Source organism: Aethalodelphis obliquidens, unplaced genomic scaffold (genome assembly GCF_003676395.1).
Source record: "Aethalodelphis obliquidens isolate GAN/ISIS:26980383/991018 unplaced genomic scaffold, ASM367639v1 scaffold39, whole genome shotgun sequence".
Lineage (NCBI taxonomy): Eukaryota > Metazoa > Chordata > Mammalia > Artiodactyla > Delphinidae > Aethalodelphis > Aethalodelphis obliquidens.
The window spans coordinates 1,446,180-1,464,764 of NW_020837983.1; the positions used below are offsets into that span (position 1 = coordinate 1,446,180).

Here is an 18,585-nt window from a genome sequence, read left to right on the forward strand (position 1 = left end):
TAATAACTTCCAAAAGTGCATTTGTAGAACAGATTTGGACTTTTTTTCCCCTGAATTTTATTTATTTATTTTTATACAGCAGATTCTTATTAGTTATCTATTTTATACATATTAGTGTATATATGTCAATCCCAATCTCCCACCCCCCCACACTGCTTTCCCCCTTTGGTGTCCATAAGTTTGTTCTCTACATCTGTGTCTCTATTTCTGCCTTGCAAACCCGTTCATCTGTACCATTTTTCTAGATTCCACATATACCCATTAATATATGATATTTGTTTTTCTCTTTCTGACTTACTTCACTCTGTATGACAGTCTGTACATCCATCCACGTCTCTACAAATGACCCAATTTCATTTCTTTTTAATGGCTGAGTAATATTCCATTGTATATATGTACCACATCTTTATCCATTCATCTGTTGATGGGCATTTAGGTTGCTTCCATGACCTGGCTACTGTAAATAGTGCCGCAATGAATATTGGGGTGCATGTGTCTTTTTGAATTATGTTTTTCTCAGGGTATATGCTCAGGGGTGGGATTGCTGGGTCATATGGTAGTTCTATTTTTAGTTTTTAAAGGAACTTCCATATTGTTCTACACAGTGGCTGTATTGGTTTACATTCCCACTAACAGTGCAAGAGGGTTCCCTTTTCTCCACACCATCTCCAGCAATTATTGTTTCTAGATTTTTTTGGTGATGGCCATTCTGACCTGTGTGAGGTGGTACCTCATTGTAGTTTTGATTTGCATTTCTCTAAATATTAGTGATGTTGAGCAGCTTTTCATATGCCTCTTGGCCATCTATATGTCTTCTTTGGAGAAATGTCTATTTAGGTCTTCTGCCCATTTTTTGATTGGGTTGTTTGTTTTTTTAATATTGAGCAGCATGAGCTGTTTATATATTTTGGAGATTAATCCTTTGTTGATTCATTTGCAAATATTTTCTCCCATTCTGAAGGTTGTATTTTCATCTTGCTTATGGTTTTCTTTGCTGTGCAAAAGCTTTTAAGTTTTATTAGGCCCCATTTGTTTATTTTTGTTTTTATTTCCATTACCCTAGGAGGTGGGTCAAAAAAGATCTTGCATGATTTATGTCAAAGACTGTTCTTCCTATGTTTTCTTCTAAGAATTTTATAGTGTCCGGTCTTACATTTAGGTCTTTAATTCATTTTGAGTTTAGTTTTGTGTATGGTGTTATGGAGTGTTCTAATTTCATTCTTTCACATGTAGCTGTCCAGTTTTCCCAGAACCACTTATTGAAGAGACTGTCCTTTCTCCATTGTATATGCTTGCCTGCTTTGTCATAGATTAGTTGACCATAGGTGCATGGGTTTATCTCTGGACTTTCTATCCTGTTCCATTGATCTATATTTCTGTTTGTGTACTGGTACCATATTGTCTTGATTACTGTAGCTTTGCAGTATAGTCTGAAGTCAGGGAGCCTGATTCTTCCAGCTCCATTTTGTTCCCTCAAGATTGCTTTGGCTATTTGGAGTCTTTTGTGTCTCCATACAAATTTTAAGATTTTTTGTTCTAGTTCTGTAAAAAATGCCATTGGTAATTTGATAGGGATTGCACTGAAACTGTAGATTGCTTTGGGTAGAATAGTCATTTTCACATTATTGATTCTTCCAATCTAAGAACATGGTATATCTCTCCATCTGTTTGTGTCATCTTTGATTTCTTTCATCAGTGTCTTATAGTTTTCTGAGTACAGGTTTTTTACCTCCTTAGGTAGGTTTATTCCTAGGTATTTTATTCTTTTTTGCTGCAGTGGTGAATGGGATTTTTTCCTTAATTTCTTTTTCTGATCTTTCTTTTTCAGTGTATAGGAATGCCAGAGATTTCTGTGCATTAATTTTGTATCCTGAAACTTTACCAAATTCATTGATTAACTCTAGTAGTTTTCTGATGACATCTTTAGGATTCGCTGTGTATAGTATCATGTCATCTGCAAACAGTGACAGTTTTACTTCTTCTTTTCCAATTTGTATTCCTTTTATTTCTTTTTCTTTTCTGATTTCCATGGCTAGGACTTCCAAAACTATGTTGAATAATAGTGGTGAGAGTGGATATCCTTGGGATATGGACTTTTCTAATGAGACAGAGGAGTTTCTTTGCAAAGGAATTTAAAATTTGACTGAACCAAGAGCCAATTCTCCACCTCTGCTTGAATTTTTTTCCATTAAAGTAACAGTGCATTGTTTTAAGAAAATCAAATAATATAAAAGGTTTATAATAAAAAGTAACTCTCTTCTGTTCCACTCCCTCTCACCCACAATTTTGACCTCTATTTGTAACCACTTTTAATTTTTTTGTTTTCTTGATTTGTCCATTTTAGGTATCACACTCCTTCATCTTCCAAATATATTTATATTAATATGTTTAGTTTCTCCATAGTTATCTTTTATATTTAATATTATTACACCTTTGTTTCTTTTTTTAAGTTAATTTTTACTGGAGTATAGTTGATTTACAATGTTGTATTATTTTCTGCTGACAGCAAAGTTAATCAATTATACATATACATATACCCACTCTATTTTATATTCTTTTCCCATCTAGGTAATTACAGAGTATCAGGTAGAGTTCCCTGTGCTATACTGTAGGTTTTTATTAGTTATCTGTTTTACATATAGTAGTGTGTATGTGTCAATCCCAATCTCCCAACCTTTGTTTCTTTCTTCATCAACTACAATCTCTTTTTATTCCCCACTTGGTAAGATGGCAATGTTGGCATCTGTAATCCAGTTTCAGCTCTCCTTCCCTCCTCCTCTTCACAAATTATAAACTTCTTACTTTTATGAGATGTATAGTATTTATAATCTATTCAGTTATCACCATGATTAAATCTTTGTCTCATGGAGAATTCTAAAATTCTAAAACATATACTGTTAATAAGTAAATCTCATTTATATGGAACCAATTAATATACTATGATTATATTTTCTTCCTCATATACCATTTTTGTTTCCTTGGGGTTTCTAATTGTCTTTCACTTATTCTTGTGCCTTTGCCTTTATCATGGCCTCATTTTATTTTAAATGTGATCATATTACATACCCTATCAAATGTGCTTTTTCCTTGAGTAACTTCCTTCCAGGAGCCTCTGTCCTCCTGCCCCAATTTAAGCTGCTTACTATCTAGGTTTGCTGAATACTGTCAGCCCGGATATCCCTTTGCGGCTCCTGACTTGGACCCATTGTTACCTAGAACCATGTTTTCCCTCTTTTTTGGTTTACTCACTTATTTTCTAGAAATAACTCTCCAGATAGCACCCTAGTCTAGGTATGTGGTAATTAAATTTTTTGAACTCTTGCATATCTGAAAACATGTGCATCCTTCTCTCCTGTTTAATAGTTGTTTAGTAAAAAAGTTACAGATTGTAAATTATACTCCCTCAGGAAAAAAAGCCGAAGAGTCTGATCATTATCACTTTGTCTTCTTGTGGCTCCCGCATTACTCTCCTCCTCATCCTTTGACTATTTAGGAGAGATCCTAAATTTTGACTTCCCAATTCAATTTCCTTAAACAGGGTGTTGGCTCAGCTCAGCCCTTACTTTGAAAGAAGAAGTCACATTTTATTTTTAAAGAAGAATTCAACTGATTAGAAACTAGGCTTCTTGTGGTCTATCTTTAAAGTGCTTTACAAGTCAGACTCAGGCTAATGGCATTATTGTTTCACTGCTATGAACTAGCTATTTTTTTCATGTAGAGTTTCCAATGTTGTGGAGTTTTGAAGAAAATCTGTTTTCCCTTTATAATGGGAGTTCTAGAAGCAGCTTGAATAAAATGTGCTAGAAACCCTCAAAAGATGGATAGAGATTATTTACACAGTTCAGAAATACTGCTCATTCTCCCAGCTGCTAATAGAAAGGGAAGACAAAACTCTCAGAAAAGAGAGAGCTTAGAGAGCTGCAAAGAGCCCTGGAAGAGTGTCTGCAAGTCCTGATACTTCAACCTTTTCAGCCACTCACCAACTAAACATAAGATATTTAATCTCACTGGGTCTCAATTTCTGCCTTCATTTATTCAAAGCCACACTTAAGTATTGAGCACCATCTATGTCTCAGGTAATTTGGCAATTAAAAAAAAAAAAACAGATGAAAATACCTGCCTTCATGGAGCTATGTTCTAGTCAGAAGAGATGCAAGAAAGAAACATGCAAAACAGGTGGGAGGTAGTATTAGTGCTAAGGAGAAAAATATAGCAGATAAAGCAGGCAGGGTGCATTGCGGCATTCAGCTGAAATGCTGCCAAATATCCTTGTGGTCTTCATATCTTGATGATACTTATGTCATAGTTCAAAGATGATCATGATTCTTACTCTAACAACTTTCTATAAAATCCCCGAATGTGTTTTTTAAAAGTTAGTTTGAATTCTTTCTTGTGGTGCTACAGGTCGTGCTTTTAATAATGATTGAAACTCCCCCTATCTTTTTTTTTTTTTTTTTCTTTTGGGTCTATACTCTGCTTGACTTTTGGGTTAGTCTTTCTTTTATCATTATAGGAAGTCCAGTTTGCCCCAATATACTGATTTTTTGGGTTATATTTGCCACAGAATGCACAGCATTAAAATAGTCTTGATATTTAACTTCCTAAAACAAAAGTAATACTTAGAAAATTTTTGCACTCACAAAATGGTATCAAATGGAATAACGGCATCCACCATACACTGAGAGCCAGGCATAATGCTAGGAACTCTTTGTTCATTTTCAAGGAAGTTATAATTATCACTCTCATATGGTTAATAAAATTTATGATTCAGAAAGGTTAAGTCATTTGCCAAGGTCAACCAGTGAATACATGTATAAAATGAGGTCTCTCTCTCTTTTTTTTTTTTTTTTGTACGCGGGCCTCTCACTGTTGTGGCCCCTCTCGTTGCGGAGCACAGGCTCCGGACGCGCAGGCTCAGCGGCCGTGGCTCACGGGCCTAGCCGCTCCGCGACATGTGGGATCTTCCCGGACTGGGGCACGAACCCGTGTCCCCTGCATCGGCAGGCGGACTCTTAACCACTGCACCACCAGGGAAGCCCTGAGGTCTCTTTTGAGGTTGTTTTCAGCTGTATTGTCTTATTATTCTATACACTTAGTGTGAAATTCACCAGGGTGTGTTGTTCAATTTATAGTTCCTAAAAACAAAAATTGGATTGCTTAAAGGTGGCAGGTTTGAACAATACATGAATTGTTCCCACTCTCCATTTGTTTAGATATCCATTCTTTTGACAAATATTTACCATTCATCTTCTTGTGTCTATGGTGGTCCTGAGGACACAGATGTGAAAAAAAAGTAAGGTCTTTGTCTTCATTTGGGAATTAAATTAAATGTTAATATATGTAAGCTCAGTGCCTGACACTGAAACTTTGAAATAAATTAGAGTTGCTATTGTGGTCTAACTAGCAACATGAAACTTTGAAATAAATTAGAGTTGCTATGGTGGTCTAACTAGCAACAATGATAAAATGGAAGGAGATTCTTTAGAGAATACAGATTCTATTCTTTTTTTCTTTGCTAATTTGACTAATGAAACTGGAAATTTTCACTCACTTCTAATGACATGATAAAAATGGATTAATGTCCTATAATTTATGGTGAATGCATTTGGCCTAGGACTAATGAAGTGCTGGTATGTCAACAATTTTCAAAGATGCACTTTATTATAACTCTTGAGGGTGGAGACCTTTGTCTTGTTCCTAGTGCCTGGCACTTAGTAAACCATCGAATGTCAGTTTGAGTGAAATGGGATGTAAGCCATTTTCAAAGTCCAACTTAGTCAAACACAGAGCTATCATGATAGGTTTAAAATCTCCAAAGAAACAAATAGCCATTATCTCTAATTGTGTACAGCATTGTTGACATGCATCATAAAGTCCAATGGTAGTACAGCAATGTTCACCTTAAGTGGTTCACACGTGTAGCTGCCCAGGACAAAGATGTGGTCTGCCATAGCTTTTTATTTGACCATAAACAATTGACAGTAAATAAAGGCAACTCTAAGCAGAGTTGGGTAGTCTGTAAATTGTTATTGCATCCCTAGTCTCTCCTTTTCATACTTTTACTGTCCTTTTGGATGACCCCCTAACCCAATCACCCCCCTCCCTTCCTCCTTCCCTCCCTCCCTTCATGCCTTCCTTCTTTTCTATGTTTAACAAATAGTTATTGTACCTGCTAGTAGTAGACTAGCACTCTGCTAGATGCTGATAATACAAAAAGGAATGAAAACATCATGTGTCCCAACTCTCAGGTTTAGTGGAAAAAGGTAATCAAATATACAAATACATGTAAAATTATAATTGTGAAAAGTGTCATGAAGAAGAATTATATTGTGTTATGAGGAGTTGTAGTCAGAGAAATCAGGGAAGGTAGACCTGAGAAGTGCAACTGAGATAAGATCTGAAGGATGGGAGTTATGCAGAGGAACACAAGAGGAAAAGCATATGCAACAACTTTCCCAATCTCTTCCTCCTTGGGCATTCTGGGTCTCACTAAGTCTGGCAGAGAGAAAGGATCTGACATTGTTTGTATTGTTTGTCAGCATCAAGCCTGTCCTTTCCCTGTCCCATCCACTGGAAATGCGCTCTTCCTCCATCAAGTAGGTAACGCCTCCTGTTTTCTAAGCCTGGCTTTGCTATAAAAACAGGGCCTTCTTATACTTGTTTATTGTATCCTGTCCTGGCACACAGACACCTAGTGAATTCCTTCTCTCTACACTACTTTCATTCCTCCTTTGCCTCTGCTTTTATGCCCAAGCCTGCATTAAGCCTCTTGAACCCCTACTGGAACTTCTGCTTCTTCTTCTAGCTGTCAGATGTCTAGAAGAGCCCCAACCCTCTTCTCTGACTTGCCAACTGAGCACATAATCTCTCTGTGCCTCCCTTGATTTATCTCATGTATAGTGTCTTAACCATGTTGGTTACTCAGAAAATTTTAGCCTCTACCCCAACTCAAACATCCAAATGCTTAGTTTTTCCAAACACTTGAAAGTTTTACATTTTACTTGAATGAGTTTTGTGTTGCAATTCCCCTTTTCCAAGATTTGAAACTCTTATCCTTGCTTCTTTAGTCTTTCCTTTAGAAGCTTCTGACAGGATGCTAAAAGGTAATGCCTTGTTAATGCTTCTGCTGTGAATGCCAGAGATTCCTTGTAATACTGTTGAGTAGGAAGTGCCAATTTCATGACACTGGGATTAATTTTGGGCTCTAAGGGAACAGGTCTTAGGGGTCACAGGGATTCTCTAGAGATTAGATGGACCTTGAAACTATTTCCAATGAAACTGTAATTGTTTTGAGAAATCTGACTTGATGTATTGGGTTGGCCAAACAGCTTTCATTTTTGTTTCTGTAAGATGACTCTAGTAGCACTTAGTTGTCTTTAACTTCATTCAAGACAACTTTGTTAGACTGTATTGTGACAGCTGTAATATCAGCGTGCATTAAAAAAAAAAAAACTTCTCAAAATTGGTGATTTTTTACCCTCAGAATGGGAGAAAATATTTGCAAACGAATCAATGGACAAAAGATTAATCTCCAAAATATATAAACAGCTCATGCAGCTCAATATTAAAGAAACAAATAACCCTATCAAAAAATGGGCAGAGGGTCTTCCTTGGTGGTGCAGTGGTTGAGAGTCCCCCTGCCGATGCAGGGGACACGGGTTCGTGCCCCGGTCCGGGAAGATCCCACATGCTGCGGAGCGGCTAGGCCCGTGAGCCATGGCCGCTGAGCCTGCGCGTCCGGAGCCTGTGCTCCACAACGGGAGGGGCCACAACAGTGAGAGGCCCGCGTACTGCACACACACACACAAAGTTCCTGAAAAATTAAATAATAGTTTTGAAATTAGCCGAGAATAAGCATGTAGAAAACAAACTATGATTGCTAGGGTGGAGGGGGGGAGGGATAAATTGGGAGATTAGGATTGACATATACACGCTACTATATATAAAATAGATAACTAATAAGGACCTGCTGTATAGCACAGGGAACTCTACTCAATACTCTGTAATGGCCTATATGGGAAAAGAATCTAAAGAAGAGTGTATGTATGTATATGTATAACATTCACTTTGCTGTACACATGCAACTAACACAACACTGTAAATCAACTAAACTCCAATAAAAATTTTTAAAAAATTGTCCATTAAAAAAAAAAGAATTAGTAGAATGAGCCTTAATGCTGCCCTGTCCCACATACCTTGGCCATACACATAACTAATTAAAAAATGTAAATGTCTTATTTTTCTTTTATTAATTTGATTCAATTATTTTATTAAGTAGTTTACAGAATGTGACACTATGTTATGTACTATTTAGGTACAGTGAATGGAAATATTCCCTGTCTTTTAAGGAATTTAAGGATTAATATTTCAAATACCAGCTCAAACATATTTGTACATGTTACAGGTGAATGATTTAACAGTTTGTTCCAAAATGGTATCACCAAGCCATAGTTTAGTTTAGAAAGACTTCCTGATAAAAATGGACATTTGAGCTGGTATTTTTTTACATAAAAAAAAAAATTTATCCAAGTTAGTCATGGAAATCATTTTAAAAGTCAAAAAAGTAATTGAAAGATATAATAAATAGCATAGAGTTTTCTAGTGGTAATTAATAGCTACAAGCACAGCATAATTAAATGTTAGGTTACCTGGTCCAAGTTCTAGGCATACATATGATAGGTATCACATTGAATTGATTATAGGGGTTATTGAGAATGAGCAGATGGTTAGAATAAAGAAGGCATGCAGCCCATTAGAAGGAAGTGAATCCAGCTGGGTAGATTGGCACTGACTGAGCTCAATAGATACTTGATTTTGAAAAAAGACAAATGGTGTGGAGCCATAATGAGTATCTTCACAGTTTGAACCATTAGCTTATTAAAGAAATGATCTAAGCAGACAGCATTCAACTAACATTTATTGAACAGCTATTGTATTCCAGACACTGTTTTTTGAATGCTGGATGAATTACAGATACCCTATCATTGCAAAATTTCCAACTTTATAGTAAAGGTAAGATATATACATGAGTCACTGTAATACACAGCAGAAGATAATAATTGGCCATAGAAAGTACACAGTGTTATGCACCTACAAAAGGAAGATGGCTTCCTGGAGAAGGTGATATATTCCAAGGGGGAGCATTAAACACAGAAATCCATTATAATATTTGGAGAACCAAGGTATAGTGATAGTTTAATGGAAAGAGAATCCTGACCACATTATCACTGTAGAAATAATAAAAAAAAATTCCAGCAAAATTAACTGATTAACAGAAAGTCATTATTCCTGTGGCCAACAGAATAACAGAGATAATTTTCTCTTTCCTGAAAATATCATTCATAAGTGGCTGTGAATTTAGAAATCTTTGAAAAAAGGAGTTAGAAATCATTAAGAAAACAGGTTTAAAAATTGAAGACTGAGTCAAAGTGTCAACATATATACTATATGAAGCATTCCTAGCATCATGTATGTCTAACATCTTGTTCCATGGTCTTCTCCTGAGTCTAAAAGATTATAGTTAGTGTTTCATAATATCCACTATTTGCCAGGTACTTCATTATATTGTCTCTAATCCTTAAGGCAGCCCTGAGAAGTTGATGCTAGTATCTCCATTTTAAAGAAAAGAAAGGGAGACAGGAATTTGAATGACTTTCTTGGGATCCCATAGTGAGTATATTGCATAGCAGATGGTCTCCAAAGCCTGTGCTTTTGCCTACTGCAAAATACTGACTAAATGGTGTAACCCACAGAACAAGAATATTTAAAATGAGAACTCCATATATTGCATACAATTCTATTGTGTGTGTGTAATGGGTGTATGTATGTATGAATGAATGTATATATTATGTCCATATATATGATCATTCTGAGCAACAATAAATTCTTTTTAAAAACAGTTTAAAGTAAATAGTGTAATGTAGAAATTAAGAGTATAGGCCATTGAGTGAAGCTATGTTATTTCACCATAAATCACAGCCTGTACCTCAGATCCCTTTTCTGTAAATTAAGGGTAACTTGAAGTCCACCTGAGGCAATGTACAAGGTTGCATGGCACAGTATTTGGCATATATTAAATTCTATTTAAATGTTAGTCATTAGTATTAATAAGTTAATCAGTACTTTTTCTTCTCAAACTTCTTATCCTCTTCTCTCTTTATCCAAAGATTGCTACACATTAAATCTAGAGTCTATAACCCAAAGGCATCAATGGACACTGACATGCTTACCTCATATCCAAAATGTAAGAGGAAACACACACGTCCATTTCAAGGCAGGCTACAGACAGGTTATAACTTAGAGGTATGAGTAGGCCAATGCAATTAAATAAATCAAATCAAATTTAGGACGAGTTGGGATACACAGACACTATTTGGGACAAGCATACAAAGATGTGGAAAAGGCCACAGGGAGACAAGAAACATTTAGGACATACTAAGTAGGGAAATTCCTCATGGACTGATTATTTGGGCAACTCTTTATATATAATCCAGTAGGACAGGTAAAAGGAGTTTAAATGATAAAATAGCCCGTTCTTTACATTCTTAAGTTAGGTAATGCTATAGGCAGGCAGTAATGAGGATTAGTGTTAGGGTAATTGCAATGAGAGTTGAAAAAGTTGCATCTAAGAGGCATTTTGAGAATAGGACTTGGTTACTGATTGAATTTAGGTGGAGAGAGAAGTTCTAGGTGATTCCAAAGTTTGGCTACCATATGATTATGAGAAAGATGAGTGCATTAACCAAAGTGGGGAGGGGAAAAACAGATCTCATTTGTCCACTGACATTGTCTAGTTCAGATTCTGAATTTAGAGTGACAGCATCACATCCACTTATGTCTCTTGAGCCAAAACCAACAAGATGACATTTTTACAGGGATAACTGTAAATTCCTACATTTAAGTTAAGAAAAGCATTCAATTGCACAAGTTCAGGATGCGAGTTATCTCCTTGAGAGTAGTTTTTTCTTGGCCACAGACAAAATTAATTATGCACCAACCATGTGTCCCATTTCTGAAAGAGTGCATGTTGTAGCCATGTTAGGCTGCAACAGAAGTGTAGTCATCTGCCTGAGGCAGATTCCATGGTCCCAACAGATCTATGCTATGAGATCACATTTCCTGTCTCACTCTAGGTACCATGTTTCTAGAAAGGAGTACTTAGAAAAATTAGAGTGTAACCAGGATGGTAAAGGGTCTGGAAATTATGTCCCGAGGGAAATGGTTAAGGAAGAATCGAACAAATTCAGGGGGAAGTCCCTGCTCTTATCCAAGGCTATCACCCATTTGTATTTTGGATCCTATCCTTGCTCGTCTACTAAAGGATTTTGATTCTGCAATTATCCCTGTCCTTATATCATTAGTTTCTCACTATCTATAAGATTATTTTCATCAGCATATAAATAAGCTGTACTATATTTTATTTTAAACAAAATACAAACCCTCCAGCTCCCTCCTAATTTTCTAGTGTCCCTTCATAACAAAAGTTCTTTAAGAATTGTATTTTAGTCATTGTCTTCACTTTCTCACATTTTCTCCACAGCATACTTCAGTTTCCTCCTCAGCACTTCACCCCTGTTATCAAGGTCACCAATAACTTTCATGTTGCTAAGTCCAGTGGTTACTTGTATGCTTTTATTTTACTTAACCTTCCTTTGGGATTTGACTCGAATCTTCCTCCTTAAAATAGGGGTGTGTTGGGAACCCCTGGATTAGAGGATCTAGAGGATCTTTCTAACTCTTTTCATGTATCCTTCCTATGTCTGACCAATCTGATGTTAGTAGGTACATAGGGCAGATCTTCCCTACCCTACCATATCATGTCAATAGTTTCTCTTATGAGCTTTGTGATCACAGAGTGATGTTAAAGGCCACCCTCCCACCCCACCCCCATCCATGTATTATAGAAATCTTATTGGCCTAAGTGAAAAAGCTCATTTGGGATTAGTATGACAGAAGGACCTCAGATCTTCAGCTAATTTCTGATTTCAGGAAATTAGCCCCTTTGCTGAATTTTTAATGTTAGGATACTCCTGAGTTGCTCAAGTGACTTATGAATGGATCATTAATTGTGTTTTTGAGAACCCGTGAAATGGTTTGTAATACAATTTTAATGAAGTTAAGTACTTTAATTGAGAATTAAATTGTGCTTAAATTAACATAAACTGTTTGAACATGAACTCAAATGACCTTTATTTATATAGATAATCTTAGGTACATGTGAAATAATTAAGATTATTTGATTTTTTTAGGTTGTATGTATCTCAACGAAGGGGCTTAATTATTTCTTTTTTCTCATGTAAAGTGGATAATGTACGAGTTCATTAAATCTCTATATGTTTGCAGTTGACAGCACTAAATCTGGGAAACAACCTTTTGGAAGAAGTTCCAGAAGAGATGAAATACCTTACATCCTTGAAGAAGCTCCATTTATTTGGAAATAAGATTCATAGATTTGCATCTGGAGTATGTGGTGAGTCAAAGACGAGCATAATTATAGTGTCAAACTTAATTTCCTTATATTGAACAATTTGAAAGTAAAGGGAAAAAGGAATTTCATGTTTTAATCTCTTTTGGTTGGAGATATTTACACTTGAAATTAGGGAATTTGGGGAACAACTTTTTTCCCGACTACCATATTATATATTTCTTTACATATAGATCTAAGAAAATAAATAAGCATTAGTGTTAGTAAATTTTCCCCTTTTCAGAATCAGTGTACATTTAGACTCTCAAATCTGGGCACCCTTTCTCTGGCCCAGAGAGAAAACTAGTTGAAAATCAAATCAAGAAAAGCTCTGCACAGCTCTCCTTGTTCTTTACACTTTTTACACTGTCTCAAACACTAAGTCACAATCTTTGCTCAGGATGTTAAGCATAAATCAACTTGGGGAGAATTTTAAAGAAAAGATATGAGATTCAATAAATGGCATTTTTTATTTTTTTCTTTGTGTTTCCCTTAAACTAATAATTTCTCCATTTAATATGACATTTTTCCTATTTAATATGGGTAGAGTATGCTTAAGGACAGAACACATGACAGAGATCCAGATAATTTTTATAGGTTCATTAACTCATGTAAGGCATTTTACTACTTTGTGTCCCCAATAGTAAAATTAGAACTATATAATAGAATTTATAAAGTTCTGTGAACTTTTGAGGCATGGGTGCTATATATTATCATTGTTATCATTGAGCAGCATTTAGTAAGGGTATTATTTCATGGGCCCTCGGTTAGAGGTATATAGGAAAGAGCACAGGTAGATTCTGGTACTATCTCTTTAAAGTACTTTAAAATATTAGCTCATGTATCTTGCAGAAATATTTTTCCACAAAAAATGAAACTCAAGTGCATAGTCCCCTAGTACGTCGACTTTGTCTTGAGCTCCCTGCAGAAGCTGGTGACCCAAGAGGACCTGCTCCCCACTAAATACAGCAAGAGAATTCCCCAGCTCCTTCCAGTCTCCGGTGAAGATCAGCAAGTAGCTGTTTCACGCACCAGCGCCCATCTACTTCTTCCACTTCAAGGAGACTCTGGCTCTGGAATAGAGTTGAACACACTCTACGTCCACTTCACCCTCTTCGCCAGGGAGTTGTGGGCCGTGGTGCATTGGGCTGGTTTCCCATGCGGTTTTCCTGTTTGGTGGATGAGTTCGGCTTGTCAGGAAGACCCTTTGGTCGTCATTCATGCATTTCACAAACATTTGTGGGACTACGGTTCTGAGTTTCAAAAACAAAACTAAAACCCTGGGTTCCAGTGCCTTTTATAATAGTTTCTGGTTCCAGTTTGTGGTGAGTTTGGCCCTCTATCCTCAGGTGCCAAGACTTAGCTTTCTAACTGGGATAAATTATGCCTTTTTGATTAAGCTAATCTGAGAGGGTATCAGTTACCAGCAACCCAAAGAGCCTTGGCCAAGGCAAGAAACCAGAAGGAAAACAAAGGTGTACAGAAAAGTGACTAAAAATTATTTTCTAACGGATATCTAAAGTGACTAAAATTGTTTTCTAACAGATGGCTTACAAAATTTGATCCTGCTTAATCTGAACAACAATCAGCTTACATGGATTCCTCAAGAAATCAGCAGGTAATTTTGTTTCTAGTGAGAGCTGGTTACCACTACTCCCCACCATGCCCCCACCCCCAAACTGCCATTTCTCCCCATCCTGGTCATTTTAACATGGTATGCTTAGCCTCTAGTCCTTGTGGGATTTATACATAGCAAAGAGGCACCTGAAGGACTGAGGCAAGCTACTGATTTTAAGCAGACGATTCTTTAAACACTTCAGAGAAATGAGAAACAGCATGACTTGGTAGTCTAAGTATAAAAGTGAGGGTTTGAAACAAAGTTCTAAAGTTGATTGTGTTATTGATTTCCTAACTGGGGGGTTCTTGGAGCTTGCTCTGTTACAGAATTGGGGACATTAAACTTTACTGTAAGACATTTTCAGCTTGATGGAAAAGGTAATACGAAAACAAAGACTTTAAAACCAACATGTCATTTTCATAAAAAAACACATTTTATTATCATTAACAAAAACAAAATGCTATTTTTCCTTATCCTGCACATTTGCACAGATGGGCTAATGTTACAGTGACTTTCTGGAGCCAGCTGAGGGCCTTGTCCTTCTGCAGGCAAAACACCCTCTTGGGCTTTTCTTCTGACAGATGGAGACAGAACCCTACTCAGGTTTACTTTGGAGACTCTCTTTATTGCCTGTCAAACAGAAACAGATGTATTACAACATAAGAACATCCAGATTTTTAAAGGATACAAAACTATTAATAGTTCTCAACAAAGGGCTTTCTGCAACACCTAAAGTCTATTCCAATTTACTTGTCTATACCTCTAGCTAATGTATTTTTCCCCAGATAGATTTTTACAGAAAAAGTAATGTTTTAAATCAGAGCAACTAGAAAAAAATTTGAAGCTATCTAATTTATGAAGAAGAGGAATATTTATGGTAATGAAAATGCCAATAGTTGTCTGCTTACTTTTTCACTCATTCAGCTTATCAACTGATTTATGTGTTGGTCATGTAATGAAAAAAGGACACCTTGGAAGATCTGGTGAACTAGGTTCAGGTCATAACTTTGTGCAACTAGCCTTATGACCTTGGCCAAGTAATTTAACTGTCTTGGACCTTGGTTTTCTCATCTCTAAAGGAAGAATTGTGAGGAAATGAACTTTGAAATTCTTGCAGCTATAACATGTTATGATTTCACAATTTAGTAAGCTTAGCTCTGTTTGGAGAACAAAGTACAATATTGTCTTTTGTTAAATGTATCCTTAACTATTTTAAGTGCTTTTTTATGTTATTGTAAATGGAATTTTGAAAACTTTTATTTTCAGTTGTTTGTGGCTACAATATAGACATAAAGTAGATTTTTTTAATAGTGACTTTGTAGTCTGTGACCCTTCTTTTAGTTCTAGTAGGTTTGTTTGTTTGTTTTTTTTTTGCAGTACCTCTCTTTAACATTTTGACTATCTTTATAATTTTGAAATACTCTCCTCTCATACCTTTAGAAATTCCTTGTTAACCAGGTTCATCTATTTTTCTGCTCATGCCTTCTCTGGGTGCCTTTGGTTTTCATTTGTTTGTCAGATGTTCATATTTCTCAAGAATCTTTCCATCTGCTTCCTCTCTATCTCCTTCTGCTCTTTTGTAGTTGTTATTCTTTCTGTCAGTCTCATGTATTCACATGGCTTCCACGATAGAATTCATAGAATCTTCCCCCAAATCTCTTTTACTAGCACTGACTATTGTTGTAAGCAACAGTCCCCCATTTTAAACTGTCTAGAAATGTCACCTCATTATGTTACTAATTTAACTTCAACAGCTTAAGAGCATTATAAATCTTCATTCTTAGCTTTGCAAGAAGACACATCTGCATTTGAATCTTGACATGGTTTTCTGATGTTTAAGTTGGGCAAGTTATTCACTGCCTCTGATCCTTTATTTTCCTCATTTCTGGATTAAGGGTGATAACTCCAGCCTTAGGGTTGTGCTGTAGATTAAATTTAATGCACAAGTACGTAGTTGGTGCTCAGTAGTGCTAATTTGTTCCTGCTTCTTTATTCAAAACACTAATATTTTCTCAGTTTGTTATGCCTTCCTGTTGCCCTAATTTTACAGGTTCTATTATTCAAGGCCAAGTTCAAAATGTTGTTTCTTCCGAAATGCTTCTGAGGGACCTCAGGTACTATATCTGCAATTACAGACTCAAATCTTAACCCTTTTCTCCTTGTTTGTTGGCATTTTCTATCCTCATTTTATGGCTCTATCTAATATCTCCTTCTAGACAATGATATACATAAAGGCAGAATTTGTGGCTGATCTGTCTTTGCATCTTCCGCAGCAACTAAGTGGTACAGGATGTATAATCTATATCTAAATCTATACCTGTCTATATCCATGTGTGTGTATATGTTCTCCTTTGTCGTCTGGCTTCCTCTTCAGTATAGCTACTGTATATGTACAAAGAATAAAGATAGAATTTTTTTTCTTAAATATAAGTTTTGATTAGATAAAATTTTAACTTTTAACATAAACCATCTGATTATAAAAATCTTTAAAAGTTAAATTACAACAAAGTTTTTTTATGCTCAAATGATTCATAGTAGTTGTGAACACTTGACTGAAGAAAAGCTCAGGTGAGCTACAAAAAATATGAATTGATACATGGCTCTGATAAGTGGGGTCTGTACAATGGACTTTCTTATTCTTGTGAATTTCATTCATACACTTTGTTTATTTTTTAGATTAAAAAGCCTTACATATCTGAGTATAAATCATAACCAGCTAGCCAGCATTCCTAGAGAACTTTGTTTCCTTAAGAATCTTTCTGAACTTCAACTTAACTACAATCAGCTCATTTGTATACCCAAAGAGATTAATTTCTTGAAGAAGCTCCAGAAGCTTCTTCTGGTCAGGAACAACATTGAATCTTTGCCAGAGGTAAGCAAAAGATGGAACCAAATTTTCTTTTGTTGGTGAAGAACTCATTACACCATGATAAGGAGCAGTTGTAGAATAGATTTGGGCATCTGAGTACAAGAGGTCATTTGCTTTCCCTCTGATTAGGTATAATCAGTTCCCAAATCCCTATGACAAAGGAAGGTTATAACTTGGATTTTTTCACAAAGCTAGGGATGCCAGATTTAGTAAATAAAAATACAGAATGCTTAAATCTGAATTTCAGATTACCGATGAAGAATTTCTTTTAGTATAAGTATGTTCCAAATATTGCATGGGACATACTTATATGTGTTAAAAATCTTATTTTTTTGCTGAAATTTAAATTTAAGTGAGTGTCCTGTATTTTATCTGGCAACTTTATATACAGCACAAAATATTCGTACTTTTTGGTTTTCAAGTATGTGCTAGATATCTTCCATTTTTTCTTTACATCCACTCTCCATCCTTTTCCAACCTGCTCTGTGCCTGGGAGACTGACCCGTATGGGCATCAATGAGCTCCTTTGTCCTCAGGCTTCCTCTAGGATATGGCCAATGAGGGGCAATAGCAGGAGGTGAAAGGGCAGGGGGATATTGAGTACCATATAGTTTTCCCCTGGTGTTCTCTCTAATAGGGTGCTGTGAGTTGCCTGCATGCTTTTCTGGAGGGTCATAGCAAATGTCAGGTGATCCTCTACGGACATTATTACATTCCCTTGACTCTTTAGGCCTGTGGTATTAAAGAACTCCCTGCTGTTGCTAGCTTTTGGGAACCTTGTGGTTTTAGGGAACTACCTTTCTTGGTTTAGGGAACCTCGTTGATTTCCCTGAACCCTGTCAAACTTTTATAAATAGTGGCTTTATTAAACTCTCCTCAAATTTCCCAGTTTAAGAGTACCGTTTCCTGTTAAGAACTTGTCAACGGGTTTATCTTCCTTACTTATGCAAATTAGAATTAATTTGATAGGAGGAAATGCATGTCATACAGTAACTTGAGGAATAAAAAAAGCAGATTAATTCCTACTGTTTCACTTTTCTCTCAAGAAGATATTCCCTTGGGACTTCTCTGGTGGTCCAGTGGTTAAGAATCCACCTTACAATGCAGGGGATGCGGGTTTGATCCCTGGTCGGGGAACTAAGATCCCACATGTTGCGGGGCAATTAAGCCTGTGTGCTGCAACTACTGAGCCCACGCGTCACAACTAGAGAGCCCGCCTGCTACAACTACTGAGCCCGCGTGCTCTGGAGACTGTGTGCCACAACTAGAGAGAAGCTCGTGTGCTGCAATGAAGAGCCTGCGCTGCAACTAAGACCCGATGCAGCCAAATAAATAATAAATGAATAATTGTTTAAAAAAAGAATATATTCCCTTTAAAAGTTCTGTGCACCCTCTAATGTGATATGTAAAAATATACCAAGGTATAGGCTATAAATAAGTATATTTCAAAAATTTTATTGTTATATTCCTTAAAATTTGATTTACTATAAACAAGTAAGAAAATGTCTTGGAATTACAGATTAAACCTATTAAAAGCATGTCTCCCTCATTTGAGGGAAAAGCAATAACAGCAGCAATAGGATCATCATGAAGCATTACATTACTTAGTGTTCATAACAACTTTATAATGTATCT

At 36.2% G+C, this 18,585-nt stretch overlaps 1 protein-coding gene across 3 annotated transcripts in view; it reads left to right on the plus strand.

The window, feature by feature from the left end:
* Window positions 1-18,585, plus strand: part of LRRC69 (leucine rich repeat containing 69) — a 92,467-nt gene that overhangs the window by 1,279 nt on the left and 72,603 nt on the right. Inside the window, exons 2-4 of one of the 3 annotated variants that reach the window (XM_027131379.1) lie at window positions 12,343-12,469; window positions 14,009-14,081; window positions 16,758-16,953. The exons of 1 other annotated variant lie outside the window; for it this stretch is intronic. In XM_027131379.1, the coding sequence (XP_026987180.1) occupies window positions 12,343-12,469; window positions 14,009-14,081; window positions 16,758-16,953 (396 nt within the window). Of the gene's footprint in view, window positions 1-12,342; window positions 12,470-14,008; window positions 14,082-16,757; window positions 16,954-18,585 lie in introns of those variants that run through there. One more of the 3 variants, XR_003438137.1, reaches the window with a different exon arrangement.